Source organism: Triticum aestivum, chromosome 2D, assembly GCF_018294505.1.
Source record: "Triticum aestivum cultivar Chinese Spring chromosome 2D, IWGSC CS RefSeq v2.1, whole genome shotgun sequence".
Classification (NCBI taxonomy): domain Eukaryota; kingdom Viridiplantae; phylum Streptophyta; class Magnoliopsida; order Poales; family Poaceae; genus Triticum; species Triticum aestivum.
In genome coordinates this window covers 82,674,059-82,694,221 of record NC_057799.1, presented here as the reverse complement: position 1 = coordinate 82,694,221, position 20,163 = coordinate 82,674,059, and the positions used below count along the sequence as shown (strand labels likewise).

At 44.1% G+C, this 20,163-nt stretch overlaps 1 protein-coding gene across 1 annotated transcript; it reads right to left on the bottom strand.

Annotated features, from left to right (window-relative positions):
* Positions 1–43: 43 nt before the first annotated feature.
* LOC123048846 (antifungal protein ginkbilobin-like protein) lies at positions 44–10,050 on the bottom strand. The gene is made up of 2 exons (XM_044471867.1): positions 9,444–10,050; positions 44–195 (listed from the first exon to the last, which is right to left on the bottom strand). Exon 1 carries the CDS (start codon positions 9,923–9,925, stop codon positions 9,503–9,505), a length of 423 nt encoding a protein of 140 aa, XP_044327802.1. The 5' UTR covers positions 9,926–10,050; the 3' UTR covers positions 44–195; positions 9,444–9,502.
* Between the last annotated feature and the right edge of the window lie 10,113 nt (positions 10,051–20,163).

Here is a 20,163-nt window from a genome sequence, read left to right as displayed (position 1 = left end):
TTGGGCCTTGCCTTATAGAGGCTGGGAGGAGATAAAAAAAAAATTTGAGAAGAACAACAACACAATACAAATTGGGATACAAACACTAGAACACATGTGTGCAGAGCAAAACGGAACAACACATGTTTCACCGTAGAATCTTAAACTGAATCGGCAGCCCAAATTTCCATCAGCCAAACCATAGGCTACACACACCTACGCGGACGTACCAAGACACACCTACGCGGACAAATTCACATGACTTGTCAGGACTCCAGGTGCAAAAGAAGAAAATTAGTATGAGGAGCTCTAGCAGCAAAGCATGTGTGCCGGTGGTGCTGAACCGTATGTAGTGCCGCTCTTCCGGACGGTGAAGGAGATGGGTGCTGGCTGTCACATACTCGGGTCGAACCGGTTGAGTATGTTGATCCCATGGTCAGAGTAGTCTGATCCCAGAGAACTTGTACAATGGCAAAATTGCTTTCAGTCATGTACCAATCCATTCTTTCTACTGGCCAAAATTGCTTTTCACTCATGTAGTGCCGCTTTAGGATGCATTTCTTAATCCACCCCACACGTTATGCTGCCGAAATTTCTAGTGAAAATTGTCATGACTTGTTGAAATTTTGTTATTTTTTTGTAAGAAAACAAAAGCTTTAGGGTATTTACTGCAAAATGTTAGGGTCTTGGGCGTAAAATTTTAGGACATCTCAATGTAGACCCCTAAATTTGTGTTTTTTTATAATATACAACTATTTCTTACATATGGTAAAAGTTAATCTCAAACACAATGAACATTTTTATAATATACAACTATTTCTTTGAATAATTTGATTTTTTTTAACAGATACTTCCCAGTTCAACGGAAATACAATTGTCTTACCAAGGTTCAACGGAAACTAGAAAGGGGAAATCAAGCTCAAGGCATCCCTGGGACGAAAACACAGTGACACCTATAAAACCAGCACCATGGCGCCCATTAAAATAACATTTTCTACCAAGCAAAAAAAAGTCGACTTTTTTGTACAAACACGCACACATTTATATTGCATATGTGCGAAACTTCGTAGAATTGAAAGCCACCAGTTTATCTTAGAGCCGGATTTTCCCTCTTTAAATGAGCACGCAGCTTTGGTACATGAGCGTGGGGTTGCAAAGTCCGAGCTCCATGGAGCTTGTTTTGCAAAAAAAAACATCAAATTATATTTATAAGTTTACAAAAATTTCAATTTTTTCCTATGAATACATGTGCGTATTCTTGAACTATGTATAAAGTTTCATCAACTAATTAGATTATTTGCATTCTTCACAAAAAAAGAGAATTATCTTTTTTGCGGGAAAAAGGAATAAAAAGAGAAATATCCGACACAAATAGAACAAAGAAAAATCCTATTTAAATATATATATATATATATATGTTCATGAAATTTTATACATATATACCACAAATATATTTGTACATGAAAACTTTTTTTCAGATTTTTGTGAGATGTAGAAAAGGTATTTTCGCTGAAAAAGAAAAATAAAGAGCTCAATGGAGCTCGGCCTGTGCGGCCCAAACTTCTCCGTACAAATAAATAGTCGGGCCGCCACATATTCCACACAGCAACCGCCACCGCCACCGCCACCGCAACTGAACGGCATTGGCAACGGCAACGCCCACAGCCCTGCGCCCTCGCCTCTTTGATGGCGAGCTCGATGATGATGGTGTTCCTGCCGCTGCTAGGCCCAGCGGCCATGGCTGGCCGCGCTCCCGCAGTCTGCCCTCCCAGATCTGTCCCTGTGCGGGGGAGGAGGGCCGCCGCAGAGGCGATGTGCGCTCGCTCCAGGAGCGTGGGCGCGGGCCGCGCCACCCCTCACCTGCGGCTGCGCGAGGAGAGGCTCGGCGATGAAGCCACCCGAAGGCGCATCGACCTGTGCCTCATGGCGTTTGCGGACCCTGAGCCTGAGCTAGAGCTCGACGGCGGGGATGGCTGCAGAGGCGGCTGCCTCGTGGCAGCACCCGGCACGGGGGATCGCGGCCCACGCCCGCGGGATCCCCTCTTTGTGCTGCCACGGCGCGAGGAGGAGGACGACGAAGACGAAGACCGTCCCCACACCGGCGGGCGCGCCGCTGCGGCGGACATCAGCGCGTCAGGCTTCTGCACGGAGGCATACGAAGAACCATCCCCCGCGAGCGCCGTCACGGAACAGGGCAAGGACGCGCAGGCCCGGACCCGAGAGCGAGCTCGATGTTCTTCCACAGGGAGGCGGTTGGCGGTGATCAGAGCACGGCGGCGGAGCATGACTAACTGCAATTTCCCCGTGCATAGCGATTCTTTTTCTTAGGAATCTTGAAGTCGTCGGAATTCTTGATCCGACTCTGTTTTCTGAATTCTTGCAAATCCGACAAAACAATACTATGGACATCCCATCCAAAAAAAGTAAAACAATTGTTTTTCATACTAAACTTTTATACTTATTTTAAACTATGTGTATCATATTACAGTTGTAATTATTATTTTTCCATTACTTAAAACATAAAATGTTTTTGAATAATAGTTATATTATTCATTGGTATGCAGTTGTAATGTATATCATTGAAAATTTTAATTCTACAAAATGAAAAAATTAATGATGTACCAATTTTTCTCTTTATTGTTAAAACAATCTTTCATATTTATTTTTTAATATTCCATAAACGATATACTGTATACACATTTGCATATCTATGCTTGTGTTCATATATCTTTTAATATTATAATGAATATTATGATAGAGATTTCTAAATTATGAACACACTAAGAAATATTTTAATAGTGGTTTCTAGTGTATATTAGGCAGTTATATTCATGGAAACTTCTAGGGCATAGAAAAAAACTTGGATTGCAACTTGGCTTTAGTAATAGAATCATCGAAGAACCAAAAATGTTGTTGATTATACTTTTACGCATGATTCGATTACCTAACATGCTCGTCCATATTCACTTGATTTGATTTGGTGCAAATGAGATGCCTACACATTTATCGAATTAAAAATTATGCATTGGTTTAAACATTCAAATCTAGTTGTCATAATTTTCATTATGATATTATAAGACGTGCATCGTAAAGAGAGACTAATGTACTTGAACTCAACTTTGCCAGTCGGATTGGTTTGCCTATGTGTGGTGTAACTTATCAGTATGTGGTGTGAACTTACGCTTCTGCAAATTGAGGTTCTATTTTATCCATTTAATAATCTTTCAGATGTAATGTATACTTGGATAGTTCTTAATATTATTAGTTTTAGTTGGGCCTGTCCCCTCTTGGAGCTCGGGGTGGTCGCCCCTTTTGCGGCGCCTATGGGCCCGCCCTAGAGGAGTGCCCTTGCTTGGATAACTTGTTCGCGGGCAAGAAGCGCCGGGGAGCACGAGGAGGCGAGGCCGAGGAGCGACCGTGAGAAGGCGCGCGTGGATAAGGACAAAGATCTTGCGATGAATCTTTGCATTGCAGCTTTTTGTGAGACCGGCGGTGGTTTACAGGTACATTTCTTCTTCGGTACAACCCCCCCTAAACACATCAACGGTGGAGATCTGTTTATACCTCTTCATAATAAAGGGTAGGATGGTCTTTTTTTATTTTTTTAGTTGATGATTATCTTTTTTTTCGTCAGCATGTATACGACACCCAACCCCCGCCGGGCTGGGCCGGGCCCAATGGTGATTGCTATAGTAAGCACGGCCCTTCACAGGATGTAAAAATTGAAAAGAAAACAAAATCAAGTGGAGATATCAGGATTCGAACTGCAGACCTCTTGCAGCAAGCCTGAGTGGCTCACCAGTTGACCCGACTAATGACTGTGTAAATCAATAACCGTCGAATCTTAAAAACTAACACCAAGGAGCGCGCCTCTTGCGGGCTGTGAAAAATCACAACAAAAAAACCAGCTAGGAATCTAACCACAGATCTCTTGCACAACCGTGAGTGGCATACCAGTTAATCTGACTAATCTTTGTGCAAAACGAGGAGTGCACATACTTAAGAACTAACACTAATGCAGAATTTAGGTACCTTTTCAAAAAATTCAAACATTTGTTGGAAATTCTGAATAAAATTGTACAAATCAAATCATGTTTCAAAATCCAACGATTTTCGAAAATTTCAGTTTTTTAGAAGCATGGCATATTTCGAAAATTTGAACAACATTTTTTAAAAGCATGAACATTTCAAAAAAAAAGATATATGTTAGTTCAAAATGTTAAGTATATTCCTTTGAACAACATTTTCAATCATTTTAAAGAGATATGAGGAGCGTGCAAACTTAAGAAGTAACTTTCTGAACAATTTTATGGACACAACTTGAACACTTGCTTTCTTTCTGGCTTATTATGTGGCAAATGTAACTTCGTGAAGTTTTAGGCCAGGTTTTCATGTTTTTTAAAAAGAGCTTTATTCTAGTTTGTTTTCCTTTTTATTTCATTTTTCCTTTGTTTTCCATTTTATTTTTTCTTGTTATTTCAAATGTGTGAAAATTTTAAAATAAAAAAATCATGAATTTGTTCTCAAATTTTTCAATCCTTTTCAATTTCTCGAGCTTATTTTTCCAACTTTTTGGGTGGACCTTTTTGGAAAAATTTCGAGATGAATATTTTTTCCAGCATTGATGAACTTATTTCAAATCCACAATAGCTTAGCTGGTTTAGCTATCACGTGGGGAACAAAGCATGCATTGGGCCATTTGTATCCTGCATGGCTGGACACGTGTGTGCGATTGAGCTTTTGGTGTTGGGTGACACGCGAGAGGGGGCCTCGTACTGGATGCCTGGATTTCAGTTTTTTCTTTCAGTTATACGGTTCAATACTGAACCTGATTTGAATTCGGTTATTAAAAAGAAACAAAAATGTTTTTGGACATTCTTGAAATGAACCCAACATTTTGCAAGCAGGTGGGCATGCCCATGATAGGCATCCATGCCAGGTTTGAATGATTTCTGACACCATATGCAAGTCGCGACACCTTCGGCCATTTATCGGCATTTTAATTTGTTCAAAAAAGTAAGAAAATGTTCTAACTTTACATGTCTTCAAATTTTGTTTGTCATTTCTCAAAAAAATAATCAAGAATTTCAGAAAAAGTTAGTGTTTTCCAAAAATTGTTCAAAATATGTTTATTCAAAAATTTCACAACTGTTAGAGAAATGATTGGGATTCCAAAAAATGTTCATGTGTTATAATTTGTTTGGAATTCAATAAATGTTCCTGTTTTCATATTATTTTCAAAAATTTCAAAAAATGATGGTCTTAGGCTTCTGTTACAAAAATGTTTGTTGTTTTTCCATTTCTTTTCTGGAGTTGCAAAAAATGTTCATGTTCCAACAGTTGTTTGTGTTTCCATAGAAATTTGGAATTATAAAAATGTTCCGTTTTTTAAAAATATTAGCATTTCAAAGTTGTTCATGGTTTTAAGAAAATGTTTCAGTTTATTATATATTTGTTCAAAAATCTGTAAAGTGATTGGGATTCACAAAAAATCACGTTTTGTTTTCAAAAAAATATTTTTACGTTGGAAGTTTTTAAAAATATTCTGCCTTGTTCTTATCCTTAAGGCTTCGCGCTACTTTTTAGGCAAAACGGGTTGCTAGGGTAGCTGGTTTTACCACGTTTGCCGTAGTCTGGAGGTCCTGAGTTCGAGCTCTTGCAGGCGCTGTTTTATTTTTCATTTTCAAGCACTGCTATAGTCTATCTTCATGGGCCGGCCCAATCTGATGGAGTCCTGTACGTATACTACACACCATACAAACAGAAGGAAGTACGACATGTGAAATGACTATATTACCCTTTATACGTTTTTGAAGTCCCAAGATTAGCTGTTTTTGATTCGATCGGCAGTTCTTGGATTTGTTGTTATCAATTGAGGTCTCATTAGCACGATTGAGGTGTTAGAGCATCTCCAGCCGTTCGGCCACCAGGTTCTGAAATAGCGCTCCCGCGGGCTAACCGGCGATATTTTCGCCGTGGGGCGCTCGGGTTCTCAAAAGCCGCCCCAGGTTGGCATCCAGATCCCGTTTTTTCAAATGCAAATTGGGCTCAAATTCGAAGAAAATGACTCAATTTTGGACGAAATTTAGGCGGTCTCATTCATATTTGTATAAATTTAAAGGCATACATAAAAACTAAAAAAAACTACGCGGCCGCCATCCCGAACCTAGTTCATGCCGAGGAGCTTGTAGAAGGCGGTGTAGTCGCCGCCACCGCCGTCGTCAGCGTTGCCGTCATCCTGCACGCCGCCGTCCTCGCTGCAGTCCTGCCCTGGATCGCTGCTGTGAACGGGGTTGGTCGGCGCCGGGGCCTCCTCCTCGTCGCTGTCGAGGACGATGACGCCACCCTCTTCGCGGCCTCGGCGTCGCTCGACGATCTCCTCCAAAGCGCGGCACTGGCGCTCCATTTCCTCCCGCACATAGTCGTCGCGCGCCCATTTCAGGCCGGTTTCGAGGTCGGCAGCCATCTCCACGTGTTCTTGCTTGACCACCACGGGCGTCACCGGCTCCTTCTTCGGCCTGACCAGGCGAAGATGGCCGCGGGAAGGTGAAGGTTGGCGACGGCCCTCATTTATGATGAGGTCGCCGCCGCGGCTGCACCGACGCTGGGCTCGGGCTTGACGAGGGCAAGCAGGATGGCAGTAGTGCGGACGCGTGGCGGAAAAGGGTGGGACACGCGGCGGCTCGCCTTCACTACTCCGCCTGTGATCAATGGAAGGCTGACCTGCGGCAGCCTTGGCATTGATTCGCGCGGGAGCCGAGGTGATGAGATGAGGACGATAATGCCTAGTCGCTGACTCGGTGGGCCCACGGGTGGGAATCTGGCGCGGGAAGTTTTGGCGCCATTTTTCTTTCGCCGGTGCCCACAGTCGGCCCCCAGCGAGCTGGGTTCGGCCCGGTTCCGTCGGCGCCAATTTCGGCCCTAAGCGGCGAAATTTGGGCTCCTGGGGGCGCTACTCGGCCATTTTTTGGAGCCGGTGATAAAAAAGCGACCTGGGACCTGTTGGGGGGTGAGTGGAGATGCTCTTAGTAGCATGAAGGTTGATGAAATATGATTGACTGATTGAATTACAAACTTGGAACCGATCCTATGGTTGTCTGTTCTGCGATTCTTGCAATGGATAATTTTTATTAATGCAAATTTCCTTCTTGTATTCATTCGGGTCGACGGTCTTCTAAGGCAAATCCTGATGATTTTGAAGTTGCAGCACTTCTTGATTTGGACATATGGTCATAACTCTGTTATTCTAAATTCAGTTGCACCTCAGGTTGAAGTAGTAGTCCTACCAGGTTGCATCACCATGTTTATAATTCGGTTTAATCTTCTTGTTTGCGATGAGCTCAGATGCAAAATCGGGGTTGCCGATGAGCTCAGCTTTGAGCGGCGCCTCCACCTCGAGGTTCTCGGCCACTCACGGTGGCGACCTCGGTGCCGGTGTCCACGAGCTCCTCCGTAGAATCGATGAGATCATCGCCATCCTCCTCCCTATCCTCTGCGCACGGGTCCTCGCCGGCGGCCGCTTGGGCCACGTGCGCTGCATAGTACGTGCGCTCGGCGGTGGTACCGCTGCATCGAAAGCATGGCGTAGTAATGATGAATTGCACCGCGGCATCCCGACTACTAGGTATTTGCCCGTGTGTTGCAATGGGTCAATACATATTCTAGTAGTATGACATCAATCATGTATGTGTATAACCATAGCTCAACGTAAACAATTCTAGCTTGAATTCACGATTTTTGGTAGGTATGAATCACATCTGGATAACACCATGATTTATGGCCTTATACATAAGAGATTCAATGAGTTTACGGCAGAGCTTGATTGATTATTTGCTTTCCCCACAAGTTTATAACCTTAACATACGTGAATTGATTGGTTACCATAATTGTTATATTTGAGATTTTCATGAGTTTATGGCCTTAACATATGTGAATTGATTGATTACTGTAATGAGCATATTTGGGATACACCGGGTTTTCACGCGTAGATGAAAAAGCAGTAAGAGAGAAAAACCGGTGGAAGGGGGTGGAAAATCGGTGGAGGAAGAGAAATCAGTGAGGGTGGGGGTTCTCATACGTGGAGGGGTGGACGAAAGGTGGGCGACGTAAGAGGGGAGAGGGAACGTTACACATCTTTTAAGTAGTACTAGGTAACTGCCCATGTGTTGCCACGGAAAAATAAAGAACTTGTGAAAACAAATAACTAGCTATCAGAAAATGTCCATCGCCACATACTTCTTGTTTGCAGACATTTACCATTTCAACCTCCCTCTTTCTCCATCAGCCATAATTTCTTTGTTATAATTACATGCAACTCATACAAATATTCTTCGTGTTACATTGATCAAGGGGTGCTTTTGCTTTCGATACATAACTGGTGACGTGTAATAATCAGAAAGATATCAATCAATCAATCTTCCGTGGACCTTTGAGAAGTTTGTGAGAACAGGATCCATATAACCATGGTTTGTTCTCTTGACGATCTGCATTCGACTGGCGGGAGGAAGAAGACCCCCTTCTCCTGATGGGCTGGGTGGCCAGGTGAGCACACACACTCTCTCTCTCTCTCTCTCTCTCTCCTTATTTTTCTTTCTGTTTTCTATTTTCTGTAATTTGTTTGATTTGATTTTCAAACCAAATCATTTTTGAAAAAACTGAAACTTTTTGTGGGCACTAACTGAACTATTCCAGAGGCCCTCACCAAGTTTCAAATTATTTGGAGCTATAAAACTATTCTTTAGGATTAATTAGCTCTAACTCAAATACAATATAGGTCAATTCAAAAGTTCCTAAATGCCATGCAAAAATGTGCATAATCTCTGGTTAAGGGTTTTACATTTTACCTTAAATCATTAACATTTTTCAAGGGCATTTTAGGTTCAATTAAAAATATTTTAGATGAACCTATTTTATTAATGTGGTGCTAGGGTTTGATCATTCACCATTTCATGTTTAAGAGAAATTTGAACATGATGCATTCAAGAATAGCTAACCTAGGCCATTACCAGACTAGGGATGTCACAGTTTGCCTCGCTTCGGTGAGGGAGGGATAATGACGGAGGCACGCCTTCGGTTCATCATTAGATGGTCTATGAACCTGGACTGTTGCTTTTAGTGTTCTTGTACTACCATGTTGTTTAATGAATAGATCTAAAGTTTTTTCTCAAAAAAAACATTTGCTGTGGGAGGATGATGACTTAGTCGTACTGTTTTACATCCCATCTTTATTGGTCATTTAGTGTACCCTGCTCATAAAATGTTTTGGGCCTTGCCTTACATGTTTAGAGGCTGGGAGGAGATACATTTTTTTTTTTTGAGAAGAACAACAACACAATACAAATTGGGATACAAACACTAGAACACATGTGTGCAGAGCAAAACGGAACAACACATGTTTCACCGTAGAATCTTAAACTGAATCGGCAGCCCAAATTTCCATCAGCCAAACCATAGGCTACACACACCTACGCGGACGTGCCAACACAGGGAGAGGACGCCGGCCGGCCGGCCGGCCGGGCGGTAGCTAAGCCACGAAGGCGTACTGCTCGTACCGTACGCTGCAATCCACGAGCACGGCCCTCGCACCGACGGCGTGGCCACAGGTGGCGTTCATCTGGCTGACGGCGGAGCCGAGGCAGCTCGCGCAGTCCACGCCCGTCAGACCGGCGCGGCACGCGGCGTGGCCGTAGGCGAACGCGTTCGGGTACGGGGAGATGGTGTACGCGTCGCGGGCGCGGGACTGCGGCGTGGCGGCCAGCAGGTCGGCCAGCACGTAGGCGAGGCTCTCCGCGAAGGGGTCCCCGGCGCCGTACACCGCGCCGTTGCAGAGCACGGAGAGCGGTGCCGTGTTGGGCGCGCCGCTGGTGGTGTGCGGGCAGGAGGAGAGGAGGTGCACCAGCGCGAGGGGGAGGAAGAGGAGCCGGCCCGCTCTGCGTGAGGGCGCCATGGAGCCTCCGATCTTGGGCAACGGGTGTAGTAGCGGTGTGTGGTTGTTGGTGGCGCTGTGAGCTTTGGGAACAACGGTATCTGTGAGTGGGAAGATAGGACGGACAGGCTGAGGCCGGCCGGCCGATGGTCGTTTTCACGGAGACTGCTCGTCCGCTTGTCTGTATGCTTGTCTGCTTGCACGACGATGTGAGCGACGCATGTGAGCCATGTGCCTACGTATTAGGGCAACTCCAACGCTCAAACGGATTTGGATTTGATCATTTTTTTGTCTGTTTGGATTGGTCTGTAAGATGAAGTTCGGCTCCGTCCGCGTTTTGATAACCAGTTCGCTCAACTCGCCGACGCATTTTGACCGTTGTCGGTATGTCATATTTATACATAATTTTTGCATACAAATCTTAACATTGCCCAAAGTTTAAATCACATAAATTTTACATCGCAATAATAAATAGTTTACAATCGAATAAAAATCACATAGCTTTCAAACCAAATAAATTTTGAATTTTCACAAATACATTCAAAGAAAAAGCGCAATACATCTATTGGTTGCAAGGCTCTTGCCACAATTCATACCTTACCAAACTACTCACACGTGGATATCATAAAGATAGATTGATTGATAACATGTCTTACAATGGATGTCGTGTGTTCTACACAATTACAAGTATGACTAGAGGAGGATGAACTATGGTGAAGATGGAGATGGTGGCTATGGAGATAGAAAATGACGGCGGTTAGGGTTGATGAAAATGACTCTGTTCTGTGGCTCCTCTCATGGTTGTTCTGTTAATGTTTCGGCCTCGACCCTTTTATAAAATTTGTTCAGGTGCACGAGAGGCATCAGTTTCCACACCATACGGCTCATGCGAGTGGCCGCGGTCGCATGATACACCGTCTTTTACTCTATTTCTTCTGGTTGCGCCTCCACTTGATTTCTTCTCTCTCCTGCTTTACTCTCATGGCATGACTTGATTTCGTCCATAAATAGCCCATTTCCTGTGTAAACAAAATAAAGAAGGAATTTTTGGAATCTTATGCATTCATTAGTCATTAGTGGTAATACGGAGCGAATATCTCGATTTTAATGAAATATATCAGTTTAAACTAAGAGTAGAGGAGTGTAAAAATAACACTCATCATTGTCCATGGTGTCGGTAAAGTGTACAACCTCTGTAGAGCGTAAAAATCTATTCGAAGAGCCGAGTCCTCAATAGTGGGCACCGTTCGTATTAAGTCACACTATTTGATCAAATCCATGAATAAAGGAAACTAAGAGGGAAGAGTTGGAAAGGTTAATGCTAGAAAGAGCCGAGGTGGTCATGAGAAGTAAACCAGACGATCGGAGATCATGCCGGGAGATGGTCCATGGGACCTTAAACGGGCAAGCCATGTTTACTTCATTATTATAGGTTATTTGTTTTACTTACTATCTAGAACTTTAACCTGTTTCATGTTGATCTGTCATGTTCTTGCTTGCTTTCTTGCTTCTGGACTATTATTGAGTTTGTGAGTACATTCAAAGTACTAACCTGGCTTACCATGCCAAATGCAGGAGATGTCGTAGCTGGATACCTCGAGGATCCCGAGTACGCGAACTAGGATGTGTCTCAACAATATCCCTTTGGATTGGAGTCCTGCCATCGTCACACTATTTTGTTGTGTAATACCCCTTCCACTACGAGAAGATCGAGGTCGAGTGGTTGAGGAATAATGTGCATATATAATATTACCGCATGAGTAGTGCCCCCTTGACTCGCAAGAGTATTATAAGATAAGACCTTGTCCTCCGAGTATTTCAATAAATCGTGGTTTCATTTTGTATCAAGTTGTACCGTGTTTCAGAAGACATTGATCCCTGGGCTCGACATGGGGCGACCGGTTCGTTGTGCTGGGTGCCACACTCGAGACATTGGTCTCTCGATGATATATTATGGAGTTCCTTGACACCCCCCCCCCCCTAAAACCCCCCGAAAAGGTGTCGGTTATCTGAAGAGTCAAATGTTTTTTAGTCATAGGAAAACCATACTCTTAAGTGGGGTTGATGTGATTGCGTAATCTTGGGGATCATGTAAAACACTTACTCAGCCATCGTCATGTTTACACTAGTAGAAAAAAGGCCTATTGTCCCGGTTGGTAAGGGCCTTTTGTCCCGGTTTTTGAACCGGGACTAAAGGGTCGTTACTAATGCCCTAACCCTTTAGTCCCGGTTCTTACACGAACCGGGACAGATGGGCCTCCACGTGGCCGGTGCGGCGAGCCCAGGCAGGAGGGCCTTTGGTCCCGGTTGGTGGCACTAACCGGGACCAATAGGCATCCACACGTCAGCATTTCAGGGGCTGGGGGTTTTGTTTTTTTTGAAGGGGGGGGGGGGGGTTGGGGGTTTTGGGGGGTTAATTTAGATGTTTCATATATTGTGTTAGCTAGCTAATTAATAGAGAGAAGTGTCCTCTCTTATCTCCGTGCTTGGTCGACGCTACGTACTATATACGTATGGAGAGGTCTAGACACGCTAGCTAGTAATCAAATGAAGGAAACAGAAGATCGTCATGAACATATGCATACAGAGAGAAGTGATATCGACCACCTCTCCTTCTCCGGGAGATTGGTCGAACAACAAGTTCTCGTATATCTATCCAACACTACCGGCTACATATATACAATAATTATCTCTTACAATATAATCTCCTAATTAAATTGTAAGAACACATGGTCCACATAGTATTCTCCGTTTTCAGCGATCACGTGGTCAAGGAAGAATGCCGTCAATTCCTCTTGAATTGCTCGCATACGATCTTGTGCTAGGAGTTCATCCCGCTTCCGAAACATCAAATTTGAAGAAGGGGGTCAATACATACATACATATATATATATATATATATATATATATATATATATATATATATATATATATGAATAAATGAAACTCAACACAAATGATGGTAATAAAATAAAATTGTGAATATTATTGCTTACGCACTTCATATTGTTCGTCAGAGTAGCCCCGCTCACAGGTCGTGTAGCGGATGAACTCGCAAACGTAGTATCCACAGTAATTATTCCCGGATTCCTGCCACAACCACTTTACAAGAAATAGAGGTCAATCAAACTGATAAGCAAGCATGCTAAATGGTATCGATGAAACTAGCGCTTGAATCACTAGGAGATGCGCGAAACATGCTACTATAGTACTTACTTTCGGGTGTTTAAATTGCAGCTTCTTCGGCAGTCCCGGAGCTTTTTTGGTGAATTTTCTTCAAACCCTGCCTGACAAAGAAAACAATTACTTGATATCAGGAAATGAACAAAGTTGCTGATATGGTGGATAATGATCGATTTAACTTACTTCTCGAGCATTTGAGTCATGTCCGCATAGTCCTGAGGATCTTTTCGTCTCGAGTCTAAGACGGTTACTACTCCCTGCTCAAGCTTAATCTCTAGGAGAATATAGTGGAAGCTGCGCACGCATGCATAAGTCATCAATTACATTACTATAACCTGGACTAATAAGGGAAACCGAATATGCACAAGACAGTAACACTCACTTAAAGTTTTAAGAAAAGAGTATTATATCTTTGTTTTCATTTATTACCAACGATCGTAGCAAGTTGGCCTCGGTATTTTCGGCATGATATTTAACCTCAGTTGCATCTATGAGATTTGTGTTAATGAACCCAATATCACTGATTTGTCTTTTCTTCAATTCGGCTATCTTCAATCTGCATAATATAGTGAGGATAATTATAAATACAGGCAATGAAAGAGCTGACCTATATAGAGAGACTTAATGACAGAAGTAGTACTACTTACAGACAGTAGCAAGTGACCGTTGATTTATCGAGGGCCTTTTGATTGAAAAACTGGAAGAACTCCTCAAATGGAACATTCAACAGTTCAATTCCAACGAGGTCATGCTCCGGTTTAACTCTCAGCGTCAAAGTATCCCTCCCCCCAGACTCTCTGCAGGTTTTCATGTACCAATCATGTAATCTTCGCATCATTGTTGTTAGAGATCTTTCATCTTTGACGAGAGGCTTCCCGTAATGGTATTTGTGTTCATCCACCTCAAAGATATCATAATGTACATCGTCGGGCAGGTAATCTCCAAGATTGCTATAACCGGGCACCATCCTCGGATCATTAGCGACGATGTCGCTAGACACCTTGAGCGGGGGGCACGATTGGTTCGCTTGTTCGCCGAGCTAGGCAATTTTTTTCCCAGCTCGTCGTTCTTTTAACCTTTGATCACTGACAGTACTTCCCGACCGCTCCGCTTCGGCAAATGTCTTTGCAATAATGCGCTCATAGTTGCCTTTCGGCGGAGACTTTGGTGGTTTTGTCAGGGCAGCCAGAGTGCGCTTCGCTTTCACCGGATCTACCTTCTCCTCTGGAGGTGGATGTTTATTTGCTTTCACCCCTTCAAAGAAGTTCGTCACTTCGGCTCGCACGATCTTCCTGGTTTCCTCCTCGGTCCTCTCGTATGGTAACTTCTCTCGAGTCTTCAGAGAAGGACCGAATCTGTATTGCCTCCCGCCTCTGGCTGTACTGCTAGACGCCGGCAGAGCAGACGGAGCGGCTGCGGCTGTCTTCTTTCCTTGCTTACGAGGCAGAGGAGAAGGACTACGACACGCCAGAGCAGCCGGAGCGGCGGCGGGTCTCTTCCGCCCTTGCTGACAAGGCGGAGAAGGAGGAGGCTGGCTGCTCTGGCGCGCCGGCGCAGGCGGAGAAGGAGGCGGAGTGCCGCCACTCGCCGGAGAAGGAGGCTGAGTGCCCTGATCACTCGCCGGAGGAGGAGGCGGAGGAGGAGGTGGAGTACCGCCACGCGCCGGAGAAGGAGGCTGAGTGCCCTGATCACTCGCCGGAGGAGGAGGCGGAGTGCCCTTACTCGCCGGAGGCGTCTAGTTCGGAAGGTTGATGAGCTCCTTCCGCCATAGGCATGGAGTCTTCAGAGCAGAACCCAGCCGAGTCTCCCCTTCAACGGTAGGGTGGTCAAGCCGGAGGTCCTCAAATCCCTCCGTTATTTCATCCACCATCACCCTAGCATATCCTTCTGGAATCGGCCGGCAGTGGTAGGTTGCGTCGGGTTCAGGAGGTAAAATAGAGCCAACAGCCGCCTTGACTTTGAAGTTCTGCCATTGCGTCATAAGGTGGCAATGTTGAGACTCCGTGATAGCATCCACGGGGTAGCTAGCAGGAGCCGTCAAGACATGCTCCGGCTGAAGCAGCTCGGTGGAAGCCACGCTGCTTCTTCGCTGAGATGGCGGGGTAGCTTCGGGGGTAGTTTCGGCATGTCGATTGGCATCTCATTCCTCTAGCGCTTGAACCCTTTCGTGCAGCTTCTGAATTTGGGTCTGCTCCACTTTTTTCCTCCTCTACTGGCTTTTGTAACCGCCTGCGTCCGGAAAACCAGCCTTCCACAGAACGGAGCCTGGCGTGCCTCGTGTCCGTCCAGGGTGCTCAGGATTCCCGAGGGCCATTGTGAGCTCGTCGTTCTCTCTGTCTGAAACGAATGTCCTTTGCTGCGCTGCATCGATATAGTGCTGAAGCCTCTTGACTAGTATTCTCAAAAGCTCGTCCGTCGAAACGCACCTCCCTGATACAGGGTCCAATTTTCCGCGAGCCCCGAAGAACCAAGTCCGGCAACGGTCTGGCCAGTTCATTGTCTCTGGTTCGATCCCTTTATCAAGCAGATCATTCTCAGCCTTGGCCCACTTAGGCCGGGCTTTGAGGTAGCCACCTGACCCCGTGCGATGGTGAAGCTTCTTCTTCGCAGCATTCTTCTTGTTTGTCGCTGACATCTTCTTACTCTTTTCCGATGTCTTGTGGGCCACAAATGCGGGCCAGTGATCTCTGATCTTCTCATACCGGCCGATGAATTCTGGTGTCTCTTCTTTGTCGACAAACGTTTTCAGCTCATTCTTCCACCTCCTGAATAGGTCTGCCATCTTCTTAAGAGCACGAGACTTGATTAATTGCTCTTTAACTGGCTTCTTCGGATCCTCCTCTGGCGGTAGGGTGAAATTTGCCTTCAGCTCAGTCGAAAGATCATCTTTCTGCATATCATTGACATAAGACACCTCAGGGTCTTCCTTCTTAGGCTTATACCATTGGTAGATGCTGATCGGGATCTTGTCCGTAACAAGAACCCCGCACTGAGAAGCAAATGCTTCCTTTGTCCGGATGGGTTCACTCGGTTGGCCGTCGCGCGCGATTGCTGTGATCTCAAACCTTTCATCCGAGCGCAACTTTCTCTTCGGGCCTCGTCTCTTTACCGAAGTTGTGCTCGATCCGGAGGGCTAGAAAAAAGAAGAAAGACGAGTGTTAATTAATATGTGTACATACCAAAACAATGAATGCATCAATTAGCTAGTCAGCATAGGCTTAACTAATATATTTACCTGGCCGGACTCTGTTCGGTCACCGGAGCCGGCACCACGGGCTCCTTCTTTCACAAACATTGGGTCACCGGAGCCATCATAATCATGTCTTTCCTCCTCCACTCTTCGATCACCGTAGCCTGCTTCTTCACCCTGTTCTTCCAGACCATCATTGTCGTTAAGATACGACAAGATATCACCTCCGGCTAAGATTATGTCCCCCAACACCTCTTCTGCTTCCTCGTCTCGTCCGTGATCCATTGTTTCTGCAAATATTACAACATGGCAATTATTACACAAACATGACAGCATGTGGATATATTAGTGCAAACGTAGACCTAGCTTATTCCGGGTTTGGGGTGGCCTCGGCAACGCTTCAAGGGTAGGGGTGCGGCGGGAGGGGGTAGGAGACCGACATCGTTTTTTCTAGGGTTTGGGTGTCCTCGAGAGTTTTGGTCGAGCGAGAGGGCCGGGGGGTGCTCCCGTGGTATAAGTTATCACGGTCGAAGTTATCCGGGAGGGGGTTATATTGACAATGAAGACATAAATACATGGGAAAATAATGTTATCGGGGAGGGGGTAGGTCGAACCCCCCCTCGTGTTGAAGTTATCGGGACACGGGGTGTATCGACAACGACATATCCGATAAAAAATAAGAAGACGAAGAAGAAATAAAAAGAGGAGAAGAAGATATTAATATAGGAGAAGATTGAAGAAATAAAAGAAGAAATAAAAAGAGGAGAAGAAGAAAGGAATAGAGGAGAAGATCGAAGAAAAAAACAAGAAAAAAAGAGGAGAAGAAGAAAGGAATAGAGGAGAAGAAGAAAAAATAGATTTTTCTTCTTCTCCTCTATTCCTTTCTTCTTCTCCTCTTCTTTTTCTTCTTTTTTCCTCTTCTTTTTTATTTCTCCTCTTCTTCCTCTCCTCTTCTTCTCCTTTCTTCCTCTTCTTATTTTCGTTTTTCCTCTCCTTCTTTTTCTTCTTCTTCCTTTCCTAGCTAGATATATAAAAACTTTCTAAAAATGTAACTTTTGCATATATAAAACTTTTCCATGGATCATCATTTCTCATATATATCCATCTATAGCCACATACATATATAAATGGAAAAAATGCTATGAACAAAAATACATATATACTTGGTAAATATTCTATGAACATCGTTTCTCATATATATCAATGCATACATCCATGGATCATCATTGCTCATATATCCATAGTCATATATAAAAACTTTCTGTATATGAACAAAAAACTTTCTATGAACAAAAAAACATTTTTGACATATTTAGCACATTCTAAATTTTCCTAACTCTTTTACAACCACAAAAATTAACATCATGAACTCTTTTACAAACACAAAAATCTAACCATCATTTTTGACATTTTTGACATATTTAGCACATTCTAAATTTTCCTAACTTTGATGTATTTTTTTACAAACTTTTCTAAAAATCTAACTTTTGCATATATGTATTTTTAAAACATCATTACAATATAAAAAAATGCATACATACATACAAAAACATGTAAAAAATACATACATACATATATGAACATACATAAAAAATTACATATATCTAAAAAATACATTGGGGCAGGAGCGGCGCGCGGCGACGGCGAGGGCGCGGGCGACGACGGGCGCGGGCGACGACGGGCGCGGGCGACGGCGAGGGCGCGGGGCAGGGGCGGCGCGCGTCGAGGCAGGGACAGCGCGTGGCGACGACGTCGGGCGAGGGCGCGACGACGGCGACGACCGGCGCGGGCAACGGCGGTGGCGGCGGGTGGCGTCGGGGCAGCCTGGCGGCGTCGATGTCATCGAGGGGTCGTCAGGGGCAACTGCGAGATGAAGATGAAAATTTTCACAAGTGTTGGTTATATACCCAGAGCTTTGGTCCCGGTTCGTGGCACCAATCGGGACCAATGCCCCCCTTTAGTCCCGGTTGGTGCCACCAACCGGGACCAAAGGTCTCTTTTCAGCCGGGACCAAAGGTGTGCATTGGTCCCGGTTCGTGGCACCAACCGGGACCAATGTCCTGCGTCTGCCAAAGCCGCGGTGCGGTGGGATGTTTAGTCCCACCACGCTAGCCGAGGAGCGACAGGACCTGTTTATAAGCCCTGCCCCGCCATCTCAATTGAACTCCTCTGCACTGCAGGCCTCTGGGCCTAATCTTGCACTACTATGCCTGTGGGCCTGAATCCTGGCCCATGGATGGGTTTCTAGTCGTATTTAGGCCGTGGTGGCCCAGTAGGTGGCATTTTTTATTTTTTCCCTTTTTTATTTTTTTGCTTTATTTATTTTATTTTGTTTCTACTTACAACAAAATACTTATTTATTTTATTTTATTTTGTTTCTAACTACTTATTTATTTTACTTTATGATAATTCTTTTTGCTATTAAAGTTTCTATCAAAAAAAGTTCTTCATGAAAGTTCTTTTTGCTTTTAATGATTTTGAACAGAAAATACTTCGATACTTTTAGTTGCATCAATTTTATATGATTTTAGTTTCAATAATACTAGAGGTTTCTTATAATGTTTTGAACAGAAAATACTTTGTTAATTTTAGTTTCATAAATTTTATTAAAGTTTATTTTATTTTGTTTCTACTTATATATTTTAATAAAGTTTATATTATTTTGTTTCTAATTACTTATTTATTTTATTTGTTATTTTTCATGCATCATTTTTCATGCATTTACTAATTATTTTGAGCTATAAGACCCTAAAATTGAAAAGCATTTCAAATGAACTCTGAAAAGGTTGAAAGTTGGCATGGTATCATTATTTCATCCACATAGCATGTGCAAGAAAGTTGAGAGGGTTACGGAAAAACTAGATGCACTTCGTGTACAAAATGGACAATGGTATCATACTCGTCAGTTACAAAGTTGGCATGGTATCATCATAATAGTTGCGGGAGAAAGTCTTCACTTTTTCTTCGCTTGTGTCATTTGCTTATTGCGCCGTAACCATGGATAATCTTCATCGTTTATCAGGATGCTTGGGTCAGCCTTGACTTTGAAGGGAGGAATTTCATGAAACTTTTCATAATCTTCAGACATGTCTGTCTTGCCCTCCAATCCCACAATGTCCCTTTTTCCTTAAAGAACTATGTGGCGCTTGGCTCATCGTATGATGTATTCACTTCCTTATCTTTTCTTTTTCTCGGTCTGGTAGACATGTCCTTCACATAGATAACCTGTGCCACATCATTGGCTAGGACGAACGGTTCGTCAGTGTACCCAAGATTGTTCAGATCCACTGTTGTCATTCTGTACTGTGGGTCTACCTGTACCCCGCCTCCTCACAGATTGACCCATTTGCACTTAAACAAAGGGACCTTAAAATCATGTCCGTAGTCAAGTTCCCCTATGTCCATTATGTAACCATAATATGTGTCCTTTCCCCTCTCGGTTGCTGCATCAAAGCGGACACCGCTGTTTTGGTTGGTGCTCTTTTGATCTTGGGCGATCGTGTAAAATGTATTCCCATTTATCTCGTATCCTTTGTAAGTCAATATAGTCGAAGATGGTCCCCTGGACAACGAGTACAACTCATCACAAACAGTGGTGTCACCTCTGAGACGTGTTTCCAACCAACTGCTGAAAGTCCTGATGTGTTCAAATATAATCCAGTCGTCACACTGCTCTGGGTGTTTGGAGCGTAGACTGTTCTTGTGTTCATCGACATACGGGGTCACCAAGGTAGAGTTCTGTAGAACTGTGTAGTGTGCTTGAGACCAAGAATGCCCGTCCCTGCATATTATTGAGTCCGCTCCTAGCGTGCCTTTTCCAGTCAGTCTCCCCTCATACCGCGATTTAGGGAGACCTATCTTCTTAAGGCCAGGAATGAAGTCAACA

Bases quoted from the DNA above. Each gene is read 5' to 3' on its own strand.
- LOC123048846 (XM_044471867.1), bottom strand. From the start codon at position 9,925: ATGGCGCCCTCACGCAGAGCGGGCCGGCTCCTCTTCCTCCCCCTCGCG.